This window comes from Puma concolor, chromosome D3 (genome assembly GCF_028749965.1).
Source record: "Puma concolor isolate L17-30 chromosome D3, mPumCon1.1.hap2, whole genome shotgun sequence".
In the NCBI taxonomy this organism is placed as follows: Eukaryota; Metazoa; Chordata; class Mammalia; order Carnivora; family Felidae; genus Puma; species Puma concolor.
This window is the reverse complement of record NC_141678.1, coordinates 29,030,449-29,047,492: the sequence shown is the minus strand read 5'-3', so window position 1 is coordinate 29,047,492 and position 17,044 is coordinate 29,030,449. Positions and strand designations below refer to the sequence as shown.

The following is a 17,044-nucleotide window of genomic DNA, read 5'->3' as shown; positions in this document are numbered from 1 at the left end:
TGAGCATTTTTGGGCATCAATATTTTTTTGTGAAACTTTTAAAAATATTTATTTTTGTGAGAGACAGGGAGAGAGAGAGAGAGAGAGAGCACGAGTGAGGGAGGAGCAGAGAGGGAGGGAGACACTGAATCTGAAGCAGGCTCCAGGCTCTGAGCTTTTAGCACAGAGCCCGATGCGGGGCTCGAATGCATGAACCTACTGAGCCACTCAGGCACCCCTGGACATCAATATTTTTATGCATCTCTGGTTATTTCTGAAGAGCAGATTAGTCAGACCATTGAATCAAAGGGCATAGGCAGTTTTAAGGCTCTTGGTACATAAAACCTTCCAAAAACCTTGTGTCAGTTTGCGCTCTGCAAGTTGAGTTTGGGAATGCCAGTCACACACCACCTTATATTTTCATGGTCTCTTGAAGTCACCAAGGCAGGAACTTTGGAGATCTTTGACCCCATACCCAGCTCAACATGTAGCACACAGCACAAGTTCATGTTTCGGAAATTAGTGTGAGCAAAGGAAGGCCCACCCTCTGCATTAACAGAGGCCATGGGATGGAGAGGAGGGTACAAGTGTCTGAGTCATCATGAAGACAGGCTCCACAAGACTTACCACCCAGCTGACATGGGGACTCACTGCAGACTCAAGTGGTAATAAAGCATCATGAGGCCAAGAACTCTCCACATGGAAGTTGAAGTGGCCATTGTGAGAGGAAGCCACATACCGCAGTCACTTAGGGACAGACGCCAGTAGGGACGGGGTGTAGACTGGAGGCAAGTCTTTCGTACTCCACTCTGTGGGCAGCAGTCTTGATATAAAGTGCTGGAAGAATTACCTTCACTGAGATAGCGAGGTCATCAAACTCTCTGTCCACTTGGATATCCTGAGGAGAAACCCATTACAAGGCAATACATTACCACCTTCTGAGAACTTTGCTGGTTTTTGCTGGTACACACAAGGTTTTGGAGAAAATCCTTAGGGCAGCTTCTCTCCTATGGATGACAATGTCATTAGTCCCCAAACTATGAAAATAGGGAAGGGAAGGGGCTCCGGGGAGCTCCTTGGAGTCTGTGATTTCTTGACCTGCAGGTTGGTTGCATAGGTCTGTGCTGTTTGTGGAAATTCACACCCCAATCCATGTGCACTTTTCGGCATAAACCTTATTCCTCAATAACAAATGAAAAGGCACGGGGAGTGAGGGGAAGGATACTAGCACCAATAGTGTCTTTCTCTACATAGGCCTTTTCTGTGGGGTCTGCTATCTCATCCCATCTTCACAATGACTCTGGGTGGGAGATTTTAGCCTCATTTCACAGAAAGACCAGGCTGAGCCCTGGGAATGGTTTTACACGAACTGTAAGGATTTAGAAGTATTTCCCTTACAGTTATTTATTTTTGAGAGACAGAGAGACAGAGCACAAGCAGGGGATGGGCAGAGAGAGAAGGAGACACGGAATCCGAAGCAGGCTCCAGGCTCTGAGCTGTCAGCCCAGAGCCCGACGCCGGGCTCGAACTCACAAACCGTGAGATTATGACCTGAGCCGAAGTCAGACGCTCAACCAGCTGAGCCACTCAGGTGCCCCGAAGTATTGCCCTTAAAACTGAGAAGATCTAGGCTAGGGAGATTAGACTAATAACAGTCAAGGAATAGGAAAATGGAACATTGCATCTAGACAGGTGTTGCTCTCCAATTCAGAAGATCCCATGTTGATGGACTCAGGATTTGGTCCCAGGCCTGATTCCAAAGTCTGTGGTGTTTCTGTTATGCTAAAAGCTTCTGTTAATAACCATACATTATATTGAATAAGCATGTATTTTTGCAGAAGTTTCATATATAATTCCTTTTTTTTTTTTTTTTTTTTTTTTTTTAACGATGGAATCCAGTGCTGACAGGAATTCTCAGAGCAAGCGGAACATGGTCAAGGCATGCTACTCTCTGGCTTTGGAGCTGTAGAAACTGGGCAGGCAGAAGGAAGCAATAAGCAATAAGAAGAAGGAAGCATCAGTTGTCCCAAGCCTGAAGGATTGGAACTGTAAAAACGTCTCTGGAAAGACTTTGCCACAAAACTGGTTTTAAATAAATGAGGGTTAGAATAAGCAGTGATTTGTGACTAGATTTCAGTTTAATAACTTGTTTTTGGGGATTCTCTCCTTAATGTTTTACTGCTTATATAATTTTCTCTATATATTTTTAAGTTTATTTATTTTGAGAGAGAGAGAGAGAGCGAGCAAGCAGGGGAGGGGGACACAGAGGGACAGAGAGAGAATCCTAAGCAAGCTCCCTCCTTTCAATGCAGAGACCAACATGGGGCTTGATCTCATGAACCATGAGATCATGACCTGAGTCAAAAGCAAGAGTCAGACACTTAACCAACTGAGCCGCCCAGGTGCCCTGAATTTTCTATATTAAAAAGGCACAATTGAGATGCCTCGGTGGCTCAGATGGTTGAGCATTTGACTCTTGATTTCAGCTCAGGTCATGATCTCAGGGTCATGGGATTGAGCCCTGCATCAGGCTCCATGCTTAGCATGGAGCCTGCCTAAGATTCTCTCTCTCTCTCTCTCTCTCTCTCTCTCTCTCTCATTCTCTCTCTCTCCCTTTGCCCCTCTCCCCTAAAAATAAAAAAAAAAAAACAAACCCACAACTGAATGAAAAGGAGTCTTAATCTCCCTCAAAGCCACACGAGTGAATCTTCCAACACCAATATCCACCTGCAGGCAGAACAGTCCAGGGGGTGAGGTGGGTAAGTACTGAACCTTCAAATCCAAACGTCAGTGAACAGTGAGCTAAGTGTCCTCTGAGGCAATTCTCTCTCAGCCAATGAAGAACCCAGGCATGAGTCAGAGATGAGACCGCAACGGTATCCCCCAGTCAGGAGTGGAAATAAAGCCACAGTGGCATTGTGACCCTCCATTCAGGCCTGGGGTGGAACTCAGACTTAGCCACACTGAGTATCTGAGCAGGACATGCTGTTTCTCTAATCCCTACTTTCTTCCTCTAAATGAGAACTCGTGGGGCTGTTGGAAGGATCACAGATGAGATTTATGAAAAGCTCTTACAGAGAAATCCAGCAGTTCTAGGGCAGATCCTGGATTATCCCGGACAGACTTTAGAACTCCAAAGCAGCCTTCGCCTCGCATGGGATTCCTGGACATCTGAGAAACACACACACAATTGAGAAAAACTGAGCCCAGGGAAGCTGGAGGTGGAGCAAGTCAAAAGGGAGGGAAGGATTCTTCATCTCTGATGACAAGTGCCTCAGGACAGCCCCACTGTCTCAGCTCAGAATTTGTCTCCACTGACAAAACACCCTGGGTGAGGCGGTGAGGCTGGGGAAGAGGGGAAGGGAGTATGCACTGGCTGAGTGCCCACCATATGCCCAAATCTGTGCCAGGTGCCAAAGATACGGACACACAAGGCACAGCTCTGCCTTTAAGGAATTCACCCATCACGGGGAGGAGAGGAAAAGGAAACATCATGAAAATGCAGTGTGATAAGTGCAATGAGAGTGTACATCAACTCTTCTGGGGAGGTGAAGTTTACGCACCCGCACTGAGCTTTACGGGTGAGGCGGGCAGAGCTGGGTATTTCAGCAAGAGCAGGAGGAGCAAAACAAAGGGGAGAAATTGCATCATGTGCAGAAAATTCAGAGCAGCTTGGGGTGAGCGAATGAGCTTCAGCGGTGGAAGGCAGAGGGGCTGTGGCAGAGCCCAGAGCCCAATGTGCGGTGAATGCCATACTACTAACCTTGGATTTATCCAGAGGGGAGCCGTTGACAGGTTTAAAGCAAGGAGGGGACGGGAGCATGTTTCTGCTTTAGAAAGATCAACTGGCAGGTGAGAAGGAAGGACGAGAGATGGGAAATGCACAGGTCAATGGAACTTGAGGGGAAGTGAGAAGGAAGAGCAGGCAGCCCCAGCACCCTGCAGGAAGTAAGATGAAGGTTGGAAGGCAAGGAAAAGAGAGGGAGGAGTGAGCACTGGGCGCCTACTTCTGACTCAGTGAGGAGCCCCCCCTCCCCCACCACCAAGAGGCAGCCCTTAGAGAGAGAGGATGCCTTCGGGTTGTGCTTTATGCCCATGGGACATCTAGGGGATGGTCCAGCAGGTGGCTGTAAATGGGGATCCAGAGCTTAAGAGAGGTCTGGGCTGCAGGGGGGAGCTTGGATGGGAGTGCTTCAGGGGGCTCTTCTTCTTCTTCTTCTTCTTCTTCTTCTTCTTTTTAATGTTTATTAGAGAGAGAGAGAGAGAGCACGTGCATGAGCAGGGGAGCCACAGAGAGAGGAGACAGAAGATCTAAAGTGGGCTCTGCACTGACAGTAGAGACTGATGCGGGGCTTGAACTCATGAACCATGAGATCATGACCTGAGCCGAAGTCTGATGCGTAACTGACTGAGCCACCCAGACACCCACACGGTGCTCTTCTGCCAGTTGATGGAGCTGAGAGCCAGGCAGGGCTGGATGCCCCCCAGGACCTGTCCTCTGAGCACAGTGGCCCACTTGGGCTTCACCTTCCATTGCACCCTCCCTTTTCCTACCCGACTGGCAATGCTGAAGAAAGGGAAACCCCATCTGTCACACAAGGCCTCAAGTAGGTCTGAGCATAGCCAACGGTACACCTGGGCTGACCCAGTGAGCTGAGAAGGAGCAAGGACAGTCGGGAGGTGGAGGTGACACTGCTGGGGGTTGGGGGGAGAAGGATGGACGAGGGAGGAGTCGGAAGAAGTGCCGGGGTCAGGTCAGAGGTGGGTGAGGGAATGGCAAGGGAAAGAAGTGGTCATAGGAGGAAACCAGGAGGTCCCCTCCCTCATCTGGGCTCTAGAAATTTCGTACCCTGCTGCCACTGGAGTGGGGAGATGAGGCAGGGGAGGGATCTGTGTGGACACATACAGGCAGGTCTATGCTGGGGCCTGCCCCATCAGGCTAGCACTCACAACAAGAATCCTCAGTGTCTGGTTGACCCGGAGGCCCAGGCCCAGGCTCAGGGCTCCCACTGCAGAGATGCGGTTGTTGCTGCAACAGAAAGACATATGCATTTTGCTACCTTCCGAGCAGCTGTGTAGAGCCAGACGGTCCCAGGGTCCAACCTGGTGTTGCTGGTGCATCCACCTGCTTGGGCTTCATGTTCCAGCCTCCACTGATGCCCCAGGGACCCTGGGCAGGTCAGTATGTAAAAGCTGGATAACAACCCTGGTTCCCAGTGTTGAGGGAGATCACTCAGCAAGCACACCTGGAGCATCCCTCCCCTACTTTCCCCTCCCTTACCCCCGCCCCCCACGACCCTGGGATCATGACCTGAGCCAAAATTGAGTTGGACACTCAAACAACTGAGCCACCCAGGCACCCCTCCTCCCCTTTTTAAGTGAAGATGTTTTACATATATGTTTTCACTAGCAGCCCCCACCTATCCGTCAGGAATTATGAGCTCCAAGGTACAAGTGCTGAACTTGAGGGGCGCCCGGCTGGCTCAGTCGATAGAGCCCGTGACTCTTGATCTTGGGGTCATGAGTTTGAACTCTTGTAGGGTGTAGAGATTACTTAAATAAATTTTTTTTCAAACTTAAAAAAAAAACAACAACCCAGTGCTAAACTTGAGTGAGAAGGAGGGAGCTGGGTGCTCTTGGATTGTGTCTCAAGCCCCATCGTGGGTAAACTGTGGTAGGCTTGGGAGTTGCTAAGGTGGTAAACAGTAGCAGGATCATGGAGTCCCTGGTCCCTCAGGTGGCTATGGATCTGGAGACTGTGACACAGGGCCACCCCGTGTGCCTCACCTCATGTTGAGCTCTTCCAACACATTGTTGGTCTTAAGTGCCTCACCCACTGCAGATGCTCCAGGATCTCCAAAGCCATTGTATGAGATGTCCAGGACTCTCAGGAAGATGTTTGCCTAGAATGCAAAAGAGTGAAGCCAGGAGACCACCTGTGAAGTGGGGAAAGCCAGGGGTCACCGCCTCAGAGCCCGGGAGGCCCAGGGTGCAAAAAAGCACGGGCTGAGAGCAGAAGGTCAGAGGTTCCTGGTAAGAGTCTTGTGGCTTGGATGACGGTGACCGGGAGAACCAAATGACTGGAAGCACGGCACCAAGGGTGGTTGTGGGTGTGGATGATCCTCAGAGACTGAGAGGCCCACTGCTCAGCAGCAGACCCCAGGGACACAGTGGTCTGGTTCCATGGCTGCTGGGGGCGGGGGGGGGGTGGCGAGGCTCAAGGGCAGGTCCTCTGAGGCACAGAGCAGAATGACAGAGGGACTCCGGTGAAGGGCTTTGGGGGGGCTGTGATGGGGAGAAGGGCAGGAGCTTGTGGGTGCACTGGGAGGACAGAGCCTGACCCACCACCCTGTGGGGCAGGATCCCCAGGTCAGCCCCTGAGGAGGGGGGCAAGGCAGCTGCTGCTGTTCCCTGAGGAGGGCCCCACAAAGCTAGCCAGCACCAGGGGCATCCTGGCAGGGGCTAGGAGCCACACATTCCTGAGGCTTATGAACCACAACATCGAAGGAAGCAGGTGGGATGTTTAAGACTATGTGCTGGGACGCAGGGTGCAGGGCTGTCATCTCAGGGAAGCATCTGCATGTGCCCATAGCAGGCATGTGTCACCAGACTGCACGATGTCCCCCACCAGCCATATGTCTGTAATAAATGGAGAAGGTGTACAACATTGAACTGCAGACCCTTGAGTAAGTGACATGAGAGTGAGCACGGTATTTTGGAGTCACGAAATGGGGCTGGGACAATTAAAATCACCAAACAAAATATTCTTTAAGCTCTGCTTGAAGGATCCAAGGGTCATTTCTGAAGAGCTGCAAAGATAGGAAGATGGCACCTGGGAGACTGTCCCCACAGGACAGGCCAGAGGGCAGATGGGTGACAGAGGTGTTCATACCTCCAGTGCCCTGGCAAAGGCTACAGCTCCTGGTCCTCGAAGGTGATTCCAGTTTATATTAAGCTCGGTGAGTCCAGTATTTTCTGCCAGGGCTGGTCCAAGCATCTCCCCTTCAGAAACACCAAGACAGGCCTTATTCACTCTGTTCTTTCCCTCAAAAAATAATACCGGTGACCGCTGTGTGCCAGGGTCTCTGCTTGGCACAACAGTCACCAAGTTGAACCCTATATGGGCCTGCTCTGTCCTAAAAGAATTCACATTTAATGGGGGAGAAGCAGTTGACCCTTGAATAGCACAGGGGTTAGGGGTGCCAGCCCCTGTGCAGCCAAAAATCTGCCTATAACTTTGACCGCCCCCCCAAACCTCAACTACTAACAGCCTACTGCTATTGGATTTTAGAAAGAAGACTTTATCGAGAATGTAAAGTGTTGATTAACACATATTTTGTATGTTATACATATTATATGCTGTATTCTTACAATAAAGTAACCTGAGGAAAATATTATTATTATTTTTAAAAATTTGTTTAATGTTTGTTTATTTATTTATTTATTTATTTATTAAAAAAATTTTTTTTCAACGTTTGTTTATTTTTGGGACAGAGAGAGACAGAGCATGAACGGGGGAGGGGCAGAGAGAGAGGGAGACACAGAATCGGAAACAGGCTCCAGGCTCCGAGCCATCAGCCCAGAGCCTGACGCGGGGCTCGAACTCACGGACCGCGAGATCGTGACCTGGCTGAAGTCGGACGCTTAACCGACTGCGCCACCCAGGCGCCCCTAATGTTTATTTATTTTTTAGAGAGAGAGACAGAGCGTGAGCAGTGGAAGGACAGAGAGAGAGAGGGGGAGACACAGAATCAGAAGCAGGCTCCAGGCTCTGAGCTGGCAACAGAGGGCCCGACGCGGGGCTTAAACTCACAAACTGAGAGATCATGACCTGAGCTGAAGTCAGACGCTTAACCGACTGAGCCACCCAGGCACCCCAATATTATTATTATTTTTAAACGTTTATTTATTTTTGAGAGACACAGAGAGAGATCGGGGGAGGGGCAGAAAGAGAGGGGGACACAGAATCGGAAGCAGGCTCCAGGCTCTGAATGGTCAGCACCGAGCCCCACATGGGGCTTGAAGTCACAAACGGTGAGATCATGTGCCAAAGTCAGATGCTCAACCGACTGAGCCACCCAGGTGCCCCACCTGAAGAAAATATTAAGAAAATTATGTGGGGCACCTGGGTGGCTCAGTAGGTCGAACATCCAACTCTTGCTTTTGGCTCAGGTCATGATCTCATGGTTTGTGAGATCAAGCCCAGTGTCAGGCTCTGTGCTGACAGTATGGAGCCTGCTTGGGATTCTCTCTCTCCCCACTCTCTGCCCCTCCCCCGCTTATGCACGTGCTTGCTCTCTCTCTCTCTCAAAATAAATAAATAAAACTTAAAAAATGAAGGAAAATCATAAGAGGAAATACACTTATAATACTAGACTGTATTTATAAAAAAAAAAATTGTGTATAAGTGGACCCACGCAGTCAAACCCACATTGTTCAAATGTAAATACAACTTAATGGGATGTGTGGGACTACTACAAATAGTAGTACAACTACAAATACAACTACAAATGGGGATGTGTGGGAACAGCGTGGGGACTTACTCCCTTTTGAGGAGGGTCAGGAAAGTGAGGAAAAAGGAGATAATCTTGAAGACTGAGGGACTCACCAGGTGTGTGTGCATGCACAGTGGAAAACAGACATGGGAAAGAGCAAATGTGTAGAGGCATGTGGGAGCATAGAGCACCTGAGGAAATTCCCACAGGCCTGGTGGGTGGGGGGAAGCCAGTGAAATGAGGTAGCAATGATGGACACTGGAAAGATACTGAGAGGCCATCAATGCTGGACCAAGACTTTTGGGCACAAACCGATTAGTAGGCAGGGAGGGCTTTAAGAAATGACAAGGCCGGGCTCCTTAGTGGCAGGTGTAGGGTATGGACTGGGGTAGGCAGGGGCAGGGTTAGAACCCAGGACACCAGTTGGAAGGCTTGTGCCATAGTCTATAGGCAAAAGGTGATGAGGCTGGTGCAGCTGTGTGCAAAGGAGACACTTGTGGTGGAGAAAGGAAAGAGGGTGCAGTGCAGGGTAAGAAACCCCGAGAGATTTTTAGCTTATAAAATGCAGAGAAGCCCCAGCCACCCATCATGCTCTCCACTCTGTCAGCATTCAGCCAGTCTGACCTGCTCCCATGCCTCTGGGTTGTCCCCCTGTGTAGAACTGTTGACCCCCTTCTTCACCTGGATAACAGCTCCTCGTCCTTCTAACCTGGGTTCATGACATCAGGAAGCCTTGCTTACCCAGCTGGGCTAGGCTGCCTCAGGCCCAAGTCACTATGCTTCTATCCTTCCAGGCTCTGATCTAATGACCTCTCTTTGCCTGGCCAGTCTTTCCCATCAGCCTAGGAGTCCCTCAAGGATCTGAATTTGACTCCTCTCCATGGTCTCAGCTCCTCCTCTTGCAGGTTTAGTGAGGCTAGTTTGAAGAAATGCACGGAAGAAAAACAGATGCACTAATTAAGCAGTACTAGCCTGCTTGGGGGGTGCCTGGCTGGCTCAGTCAGTAGAGCATGCAACTCTTGATCTAGGGGTTGTGAGTTCAAGCCCCACCTTAGGTGTAGAAGTTACTTAAACACGAAATATTTTTAAGTTTATTTATTTATTTTGAGAGAGGGAGAGAGTGAGCAGGGGAGGGGCAGAGAGAGAGGGAAAGAGAGAATTTGAAGCACGCTCCACACTCTCAGCTCAGAGCCCAACTCAGGGTCAATCCCACAAACCGTGAGGTCATGACCTGTGCCAAGATCAAGAGTCAGAATCACAACCTACTGAACCAACCATGAGCCCCAAAAATAAAATCTCGAAAAAAGAAAGAAAGAGAGAGGAGAGACAGAAAAGAAAAGAAAAGAAAAGAAAAAAGAAAGACAAGAAAGACAGAGACAGGAAGAAAGACAGGAAGAAAGAAGAAAAAAAGAAAGAAAGAAAGGCAGAAAGAAAGGCAGAAAGACAGAAAGAAAGAGGGGCACCTGGGTGGCTCAGTCCAGTAAGCATCCAACTTTGGCTCAGGTCATGATCTCACAGTTGGTGGGCTCGAGCCCTGCATCAGGTTCTGTGCTGACCTTGCAGAGCCTGGAGCCTGCTTCTGTGCCTCCCTCTCTCTCTGCCCCTCCCCTGCTTGCGCTCTGTCTGTCTCTCAAAAATAAATAAAAATGTTAAAAATGTTTAAAAGAAAGAAAGAAAGAGAGAGAGAAAGAAAGAGAGAAAGGAAGGAAGGAAGGAAGGAAGGAAGGAAGGAAGGAAGGAAAGAAGGAAGGGAGGGAGGGAGGGAGGGAGGGAGGAAGGAAGGAAGGAAGGAAGGAAGGAAGGAAGGAAGGAAGGAAGGAAGGAAGGAAGAAAGAGAGAAAGGAAGAAAGAAAAAGAAAGCCAGCCTACTCCAGCAGGACCCCCTGGAGCAAGATGCTTTGGCACCTTGGAGAGCTCCCTGCAAGGCTGCTAGGACTTCCCAGTGATGCCTTCCTGAGCTAGGACTCTGGATTCCACACTTGCACTGGGTCTGACACGGCGGGTTCTCAGATACAGACGCTTCTAGGGCTGAGAAGAGAGAGCGGTGGTCCGCACTTTGTAGGGAAACCCTTCTTTCTGAACAACTAGAGGGTGAGGAGATTCTCCAACATGCATGATTGGCCTCTTGAAATTCCCATACTTGGTCTTCATGACCTCTGTAGCCAACTATGAGGCAGGGGCTACCTTCGCCATGGGTCAGATCGGGAGATTGAGACCTAAGCTCTTCACCCCTCAAGGCAGTTGAGATCCCCACAGATCTCCATTTAGGGAAACAAAATGGTCCTGCTGAGTCTGTCCTTTTCCAAGATGAAGACCTCCGTACTCCATATTTGTGCAGGCTTCACAGAGCTTTAGCTTCCGGCCCCTACTATCCTGGCTGTCTCTCTGGTGCTTACTTTTTCACTGTGAAGATCTGGGAGACATCTATACATAGTTTTTTGGAAGTCTGAAATAAACTTCTCTCCCTGTTTTCAAGTTTATTTATTCATTTTTGAGAGAGAGAGAGAGAGAGAGAGAGAGAGAGAGAGTAGGGGAGAGGCAGAGAGAGAGGGAGACAGAAGATCTGAAGTGGGCTCTGTGCTGACAGCAGAGAGTCCAATGCAAGGCTTGAACTCAAAAACCACGAGATCATGACCTGAGGTGAAGTCAGACACTTAACTGACTGATCCACCCAAGCAGCCCTGAACTTCTCTTTTAATTTCACAGACTTCTCATGATAATTCTCTTAGAAGGGAGGCACCTGGGTGGCTTCGTCAGTTAAAGCGACTGACTTCAGCTCAGGTCATGATCTAACAGTTTGTGGATTCAAGCCTCATATTGGGCTCTGTGCTGACAGCTCAGAGCCTGGAGCCTGCTTCAGATCCTGTGTCTCCTCTCTGTCTCTCTCTCTGTCTCTCTGTCTCTCTCCCCACACACACCCCCCCTTGTGTTCTCTCTCTCTCTCTCTCTCTCTCTCTCTCTCTCTCTCTCTCTCTCTCCCTCAAAAAAAAAAAGATAATTTTCTTAGAAGGTAAATGGCTCTCTGGCAGTTAAATTCTAAGGCTGATTCTCAAAGGCCAAGGCTGGTACCATTCCTACCCTAAGCAGCTTGAGACAGAAAAGTGATTCCCAAACTTTCTTGATCAGATAAATCTCCTGGGGTACCCATTAAAATGTAGATGCATGGGCATCCCCCCACCAAGATTCTGGTTCAGCAGACCCAGGGCCCAGGAATTTGTATTCCTAACCCAGGGTCCTGAGTGATTCCTGTAACTGACTGGAGTGCTTGAGGACAGACAGGTAGAAGTGCATGCTCCTGGCAAAGCTGATAGCCTGTGCAAAGGCCCCGGGACATGAGAGAAAGTGGTGAGATCAAGAAATCCCATCAAAGTGGATGTACGTGAAGACGGTACTTGAAATAAAATCTTCATGCCTTTTGCCAAGATTTGTAGGCCTGAAGCTCTCCACTGCCTCTTCAACTCACAGCTTGGTCCCTCTCTCCTGGCTCACTAGCCCAGTCACACCGGTGTCTATCAGTCTGGGAAATAAGCCTGCATGTTTACTGTTCCTCTGCTTTAAATGCTCTCTCTCTCTCTGGTCTTGCTATTGCTGATTCCTTCCCACCCTGCGCATTTCAGCTTAAATGTCATCTCACAGAGCCCTCCCCAACCACCTCTCTATAGCATTCTTCTCTAAAATCATTCCTTTTGTTTATCTTGTGGCACCAATAATTGTAGACAATTATCTAGTTAACGTGTGTTCCTTGAGGCCCGGGACTTTGTTTTGTTCACAACTGGGTCCCTAGTGGCTAAATTAGCACCCAGCACATGCAGCAGCAGGCCATGACTTCCGTGGAATGGATTAAGGGTTCTGTGTGGAAGGACAGGGAGAGGGGCAGGCTAAAGTGGAACATGGGAAATGGGAGCCAGAGTATGAATGTTCAGAATGGTCCTGCCAACCTTCACCCACCCCTGCCCCAGGAAGATGGGCTCAAGTGCCCCCGTGGTGACCCTGGTCAGATGTTACCTGCTTGGTCATTCAGCTGGTTATGGCTCAAGTCCAGGGCTTTCAGGCCTGTGTGGGCCAGCAGGAGTTCAGCAAGGTACGGGGCTGCCTGCTCGTCTAGGCCATTTCCTGCCAGCTGTATCTTCTGCATGGTTGGGTTCACCATGAGGGCAGCACAGACAGCCTGGGCTCCCACTGCTCCCAGCTGGTTCTCCGACAGGTCCACATCTAGGGGTCAGCACCACTTCTCAATCAGTGGGATCCGAAGCCCGGCACCACCCTCTTCCGCCTTCCTCTATCCCCCAAACCTCCAGACCTGAGGCAGCAAGAAGGGGCTTTGCAGCTGGACCATCCTGGGTCGCATGGTGACTCTGCCACTCACCAGCTGCCTCTCCCCAGGCCCCCAGGCAGCTTCTCTGATGCCCACACCCACCCCACGCATCCACAAGCTTCTTTGTCAAGGGGTTAAAACCGCCTACTTCATGGAGCTGTGCAGGATGCCTGCGATGGAGATCCAGTCACCCTGTTGATGATTCATGCCTGGCAGCGATATAATACATCCACAGAAGTCTTCACTGATGCATTTCTGGGAACTGGCAATGACGGCCCAGGTGGCCATGCTTGGAGCATGTCACATATGCAGTTTCATTTAATACTCAGTACAACTCCAAGGGCTAAGTAGTATTGTTGGGGCCATTTCACAGATTGAAAAGTAAGGCTCAGCAAGGGTGAATGGCTTGCCCAGGGTCATCCCTGGTAGAAGGTGGCTCATCGGTGGTAGAGGTGGCGTTTGCATCCAGCCCCACTTCATTCCCACCCAGCCCTCCACCCTCTCACACTGTCCACCCCTTGGCTCTCTGTTGGAGGACCCTTTCACCCTGCATTTAGGCAATGGGAGGCCACCATATGGAGGGGGAGGTGCTGGCCAGCCAAGGAGGGGAGTGGGGAGTAGGCAATCAGGAGAGGAGTAGCAGCCAGCATTGGGGGCACCACAGAGATTCTAACTCCACCCCCATCAGCCCCACCCTGTGTTAAGACCCCTGCACCAGCAACACCAACAGGCCCCAAGTGAGAAGGCCCAGCTATGGGGGGAGCCCACACCCCTCAGGAAAGGGAGGACTCAAATGTGCCCACCAGCCCCAAACTCAGCACTTACCACAAATGCTGCTGCTTTTGCTTAGGGCACCTGCCAGGGCCTCTGCACCGGCCCCACAGAGCCCATTGTCTCGAAGGTCCAGCCGCTTGACATAGGGATTGGAGTTCAGTGCGAAAGCCAGAGCCCGGGCACCCTTGGACAAAGAGGGGCCTGAGGGGCCTGGTCTTTCCTAGGGGCGAAGGCCTCAGACACAGCTAGCCACTACCCTGGCTTGTTTCCAGGGCTCAGCCCACCTGGTGCCCTCCAACTGGACGGCTCTCTCTTTCCCACATGCCCAGGGGACACCTGCTTCTCTTTTAGGCTTCACCCAGATCTCACTTCCTGGAGCCTTCCCTGACTGCCCCCCCCCCCAGCAGGTTAGAGGTCCCCTGCAGGCCCCTCAACCCTTACACTGAGTTCTGTCATAGCCTCGATCCTACCTGTCACCCAGATACAGGGGATGGGACATGCCTGGCACATAGCAAAGTTGGGGAGTGTGCAGTATGGGTTCAAGAAGGGGCCACTCCATGGCTGCTGCCTCTGAGGTCCTTTTACTCCAAGCCTGGCCCCGGGGTTTCCCCAAGGTTACCTGGGGCCCCAGGCCACGGTGCCGCAGGTTCAGCTCTGGGGCGCTCCCTTGGCGCAGAAAGCAGGAGGCGGGCACAACTCTATGGGCCTGGCAAGACCTCAGGTAGAGGGTGTCCTTGACCAGTTCTCCAGGCCCATGGCTGCCTGATAGGAGACAGGGAGATGATGAATGTAGATCCCTCTCTACACACAGTAGCCTCCTCCCCCCCACCCTCTGTCACCATCCAGTCTGTGTTTCCCTCTAGAAGCATTTCTTCCTCTGCTAGTAGAGACTGAGGCTCAGAGAAAGCAAATCCTTTCCCTAAAGTCACACAGAAAGTAATAGCTAATCTGAGTAGAGCCAGGATCAGGACCCTGCCTGTCTGATGCCAAAGTGCATGCTATGTGTTTTCCACTGGGTTGCAGAACACGTATGTTTTGTGAACATTTTATGGGGGAAGAAACTGAAACAATTCTGTTTTATACATTCATTAGCTTCGTTGTTCCTGGGGGTTGGGAAAACCCAGCCCTGATCCCATTTCTGGGTAGGACACCCCCTCTTACACAGTTTGGTGGAGTTTTTGCATTTTAACATCACTTTGGGGGTGTTTTCTTCTTTTCTCTCTCTCTTTTTCTTTCTTTCTTTCTTTCTTTCTTTCTTTCTTTCTTTCTGTCTTTCTTTCTTTCTTTCTTTCTGTTAAAGTTCATTTATTTACTTTTGAGAGAGAGAGAGAGAGAGAGAGGGAGCAGCAGAGAGGCAAAGAGAGAGGGAAAGAGAGAGAGAGAGAGAGAGAGAGAGAGAGGGAGCAGCAGAGAGGCAAAGAGAGAGGGAAAGAGAGAATCCCAAGCAGGCTCTACCCTGTCAGCTCAGAGCCTGACTTGGGGCTCAATCCCACAAACTGTTAGGTCATGACCTGAGCCGAAATCAAGAGTCCGAAGCTTAATAACCAACTGAGCCAGTCAGGCACCCCTCTTTTTTTTTAAGATTTTATTTTTAAGTAATTTCTACACCCAAGATGGGACTCGAACTCACAACCCTAAGATCAAGAGTCCCCCACTCCACCTACTGAGCCAGCCAGGTGCCTCTGGAGGTGTTTTCTTTTTTTTTTTTTTTTTTTCTCCTTTCCTTTCCTTTCCTTTCTTTCTTAAGCTTATTTCTTTCTTTTGAGATCTTTCTTTCTTTCTTTCTTTCTTTCATTCTTTCTTTCTTTCTGAAGTTTATTTATTTTGAGAGAGACAGAGACAGTGTGAGTGGGGGAGGGGTAGAGAGAGAGGGAGAGAGTGAGAGAGAATCCCAAGCAGGCTCCACACTGTCAGCACAGCGCGTGATGCGGGCCTCAAGCTCAAACTCATGAAACCATGAGATCAGGACCTGAGCGGAAATCAAGAGTGGGACACTTTACTGACTTCGCCACCCAAGCGCCCCTGGAGGCATCTTCTAAAGATGGAACTCCTGATGCCGCCAGGAGCATGTGGGGAGGGCACAGGACTGGAGAGACCACAGGCTGTCCTGAAGGTGTCCCACGGGGGGGTGCGCTCCCTGCTGGACAGGGGTCCCCTGCCTACTTGGCCCCAGCCTGCCCTCTGCAACCCTGCGGGATAAGCTCCCAGTTGAGGAGAAAGGCCTGCCCCCATCCCTGCCCGGGAGCACCTTCCGTCTCCTGGTCGGAGTCTGAATCAACTTCCGAACGCTGTTCGGCCTCCGGAGCTCCTGCAAGATGCCCAGCGGCCGCCGCCTCCTCCTCCTCCTCCTCCTCCTCCTCCTCCTCCTCCTCCTCGCCTTCATTCTCCCCAGGCCTCTTGTAGGGACCCCTCATAGTTACGCCCATTTCTCAGTGTCAGCAATGAGGCGGAGACTGCACCGCACAGCAACTCGAGCCCTTCCCCGGGGATGTGGGCGGACCCTCCGTCTGCGCCGATCAATTGGCTATGCCGTGCAGCGAACAGGCGTCCGCTGCAGCCAATAGGAACGCTCCCCTCCCGACAGCCGTCGTCTGGGCAACCCAGGTGTTGTGGGTTGCTATAGAAACCGTCGCTGGCCTGGGTAGACCTTTAGCCTGCTGACAAGCTGAGCGGATGAGAGCGTGCTCCGCGGTTTCAGCATCGGTCCCCCTTCCCCGCCTTCCACGGACTGGGGAACGTGGCTGACTCCAGAGTCTGTGCCTTAGTCCCTGCGCTCTGCGGGCGCACGGCACGAGAAAGCCTGGGGAGCCTTGCAAAGCCCCATCACCCTCCTCTCTGGAGCCAGAGTCACGCTCTCACCGTATGGCTGCCAGTTCTCTCTCATGCTCTGGCGTCTCATATGCTATTTCCTCCACCAGGAACATTCCTCTCCAAGTTTCCTTGTTGAACTTCAGAATCTGCAAGCGTCACTTCAGAGATCACTTTTTTCCTGAAGTTTTTCTTCCTTTCTTTTTTTCTTTTATTAATTGTTTTGACGTTTACTTATTTTGGAGAGACAGAGAGAGACAGCGTGAGCAGGGGAGGGGCAGAGAAGGAGGGAGACACAGAATCTGAAGCAGGTTCCAGGCTCTGAGCTGTCAGCACAGAGCCCGACGCGGGGCTTGAACTCACAAACCGCAAGATCATGACCTGAGCCCAAGCCGGACGCTTAACCGGCTAAGCCACCCAGGCGCCCCTTTCCTGAGGTTTTTCTTGACCCCTCCTCTGGGCTCCTGCAGTCCTCATGCTGCCCTCTCACAGTACCTATGACACTTGTCATTTCCTCCTCCTTCCCTCCCCCAAGGAAGTGAGGCCAGAGGGCAGGTTGCAGGGGCTGCTCCTCTCTGCCTGGCCCTGGGCCCCTGCAGAGGGAGAGGGTGGCAGGCCCTGGGCAGCTGGTGGTTGGGACTAAACCCAGGGCTGAGGGGTGGAGGCTGGAACC

The 17,044-nt window shown here is 50.9% G+C and overlaps 1 protein-coding gene across 1 annotated transcript; it reads right to left on the bottom strand.

Moving 5' to 3' along the window:
- Positions 1 to 216: 216 nt before the first annotated feature.
- LOC147575451 (leucine-rich repeat-containing protein 74B-like) lies at positions 217 to 15,977 on the bottom strand. The gene is given in 10 exon segments (XM_086682846.1): positions 217 to 778; positions 780 to 877; positions 3,055 to 3,150; positions 4,930 to 5,008; positions 5,767 to 5,882; positions 6,872 to 6,981; positions 12,480 to 12,686; positions 13,615 to 13,747; positions 14,183 to 14,325; positions 15,812 to 15,977. Coding segments are annotated over 10 exon segments (1,203 nt in total). The 3' UTR covers positions 217 to 723.
- Positions 15,978 to 17,044: the final 1,067 nt, after the last annotated feature.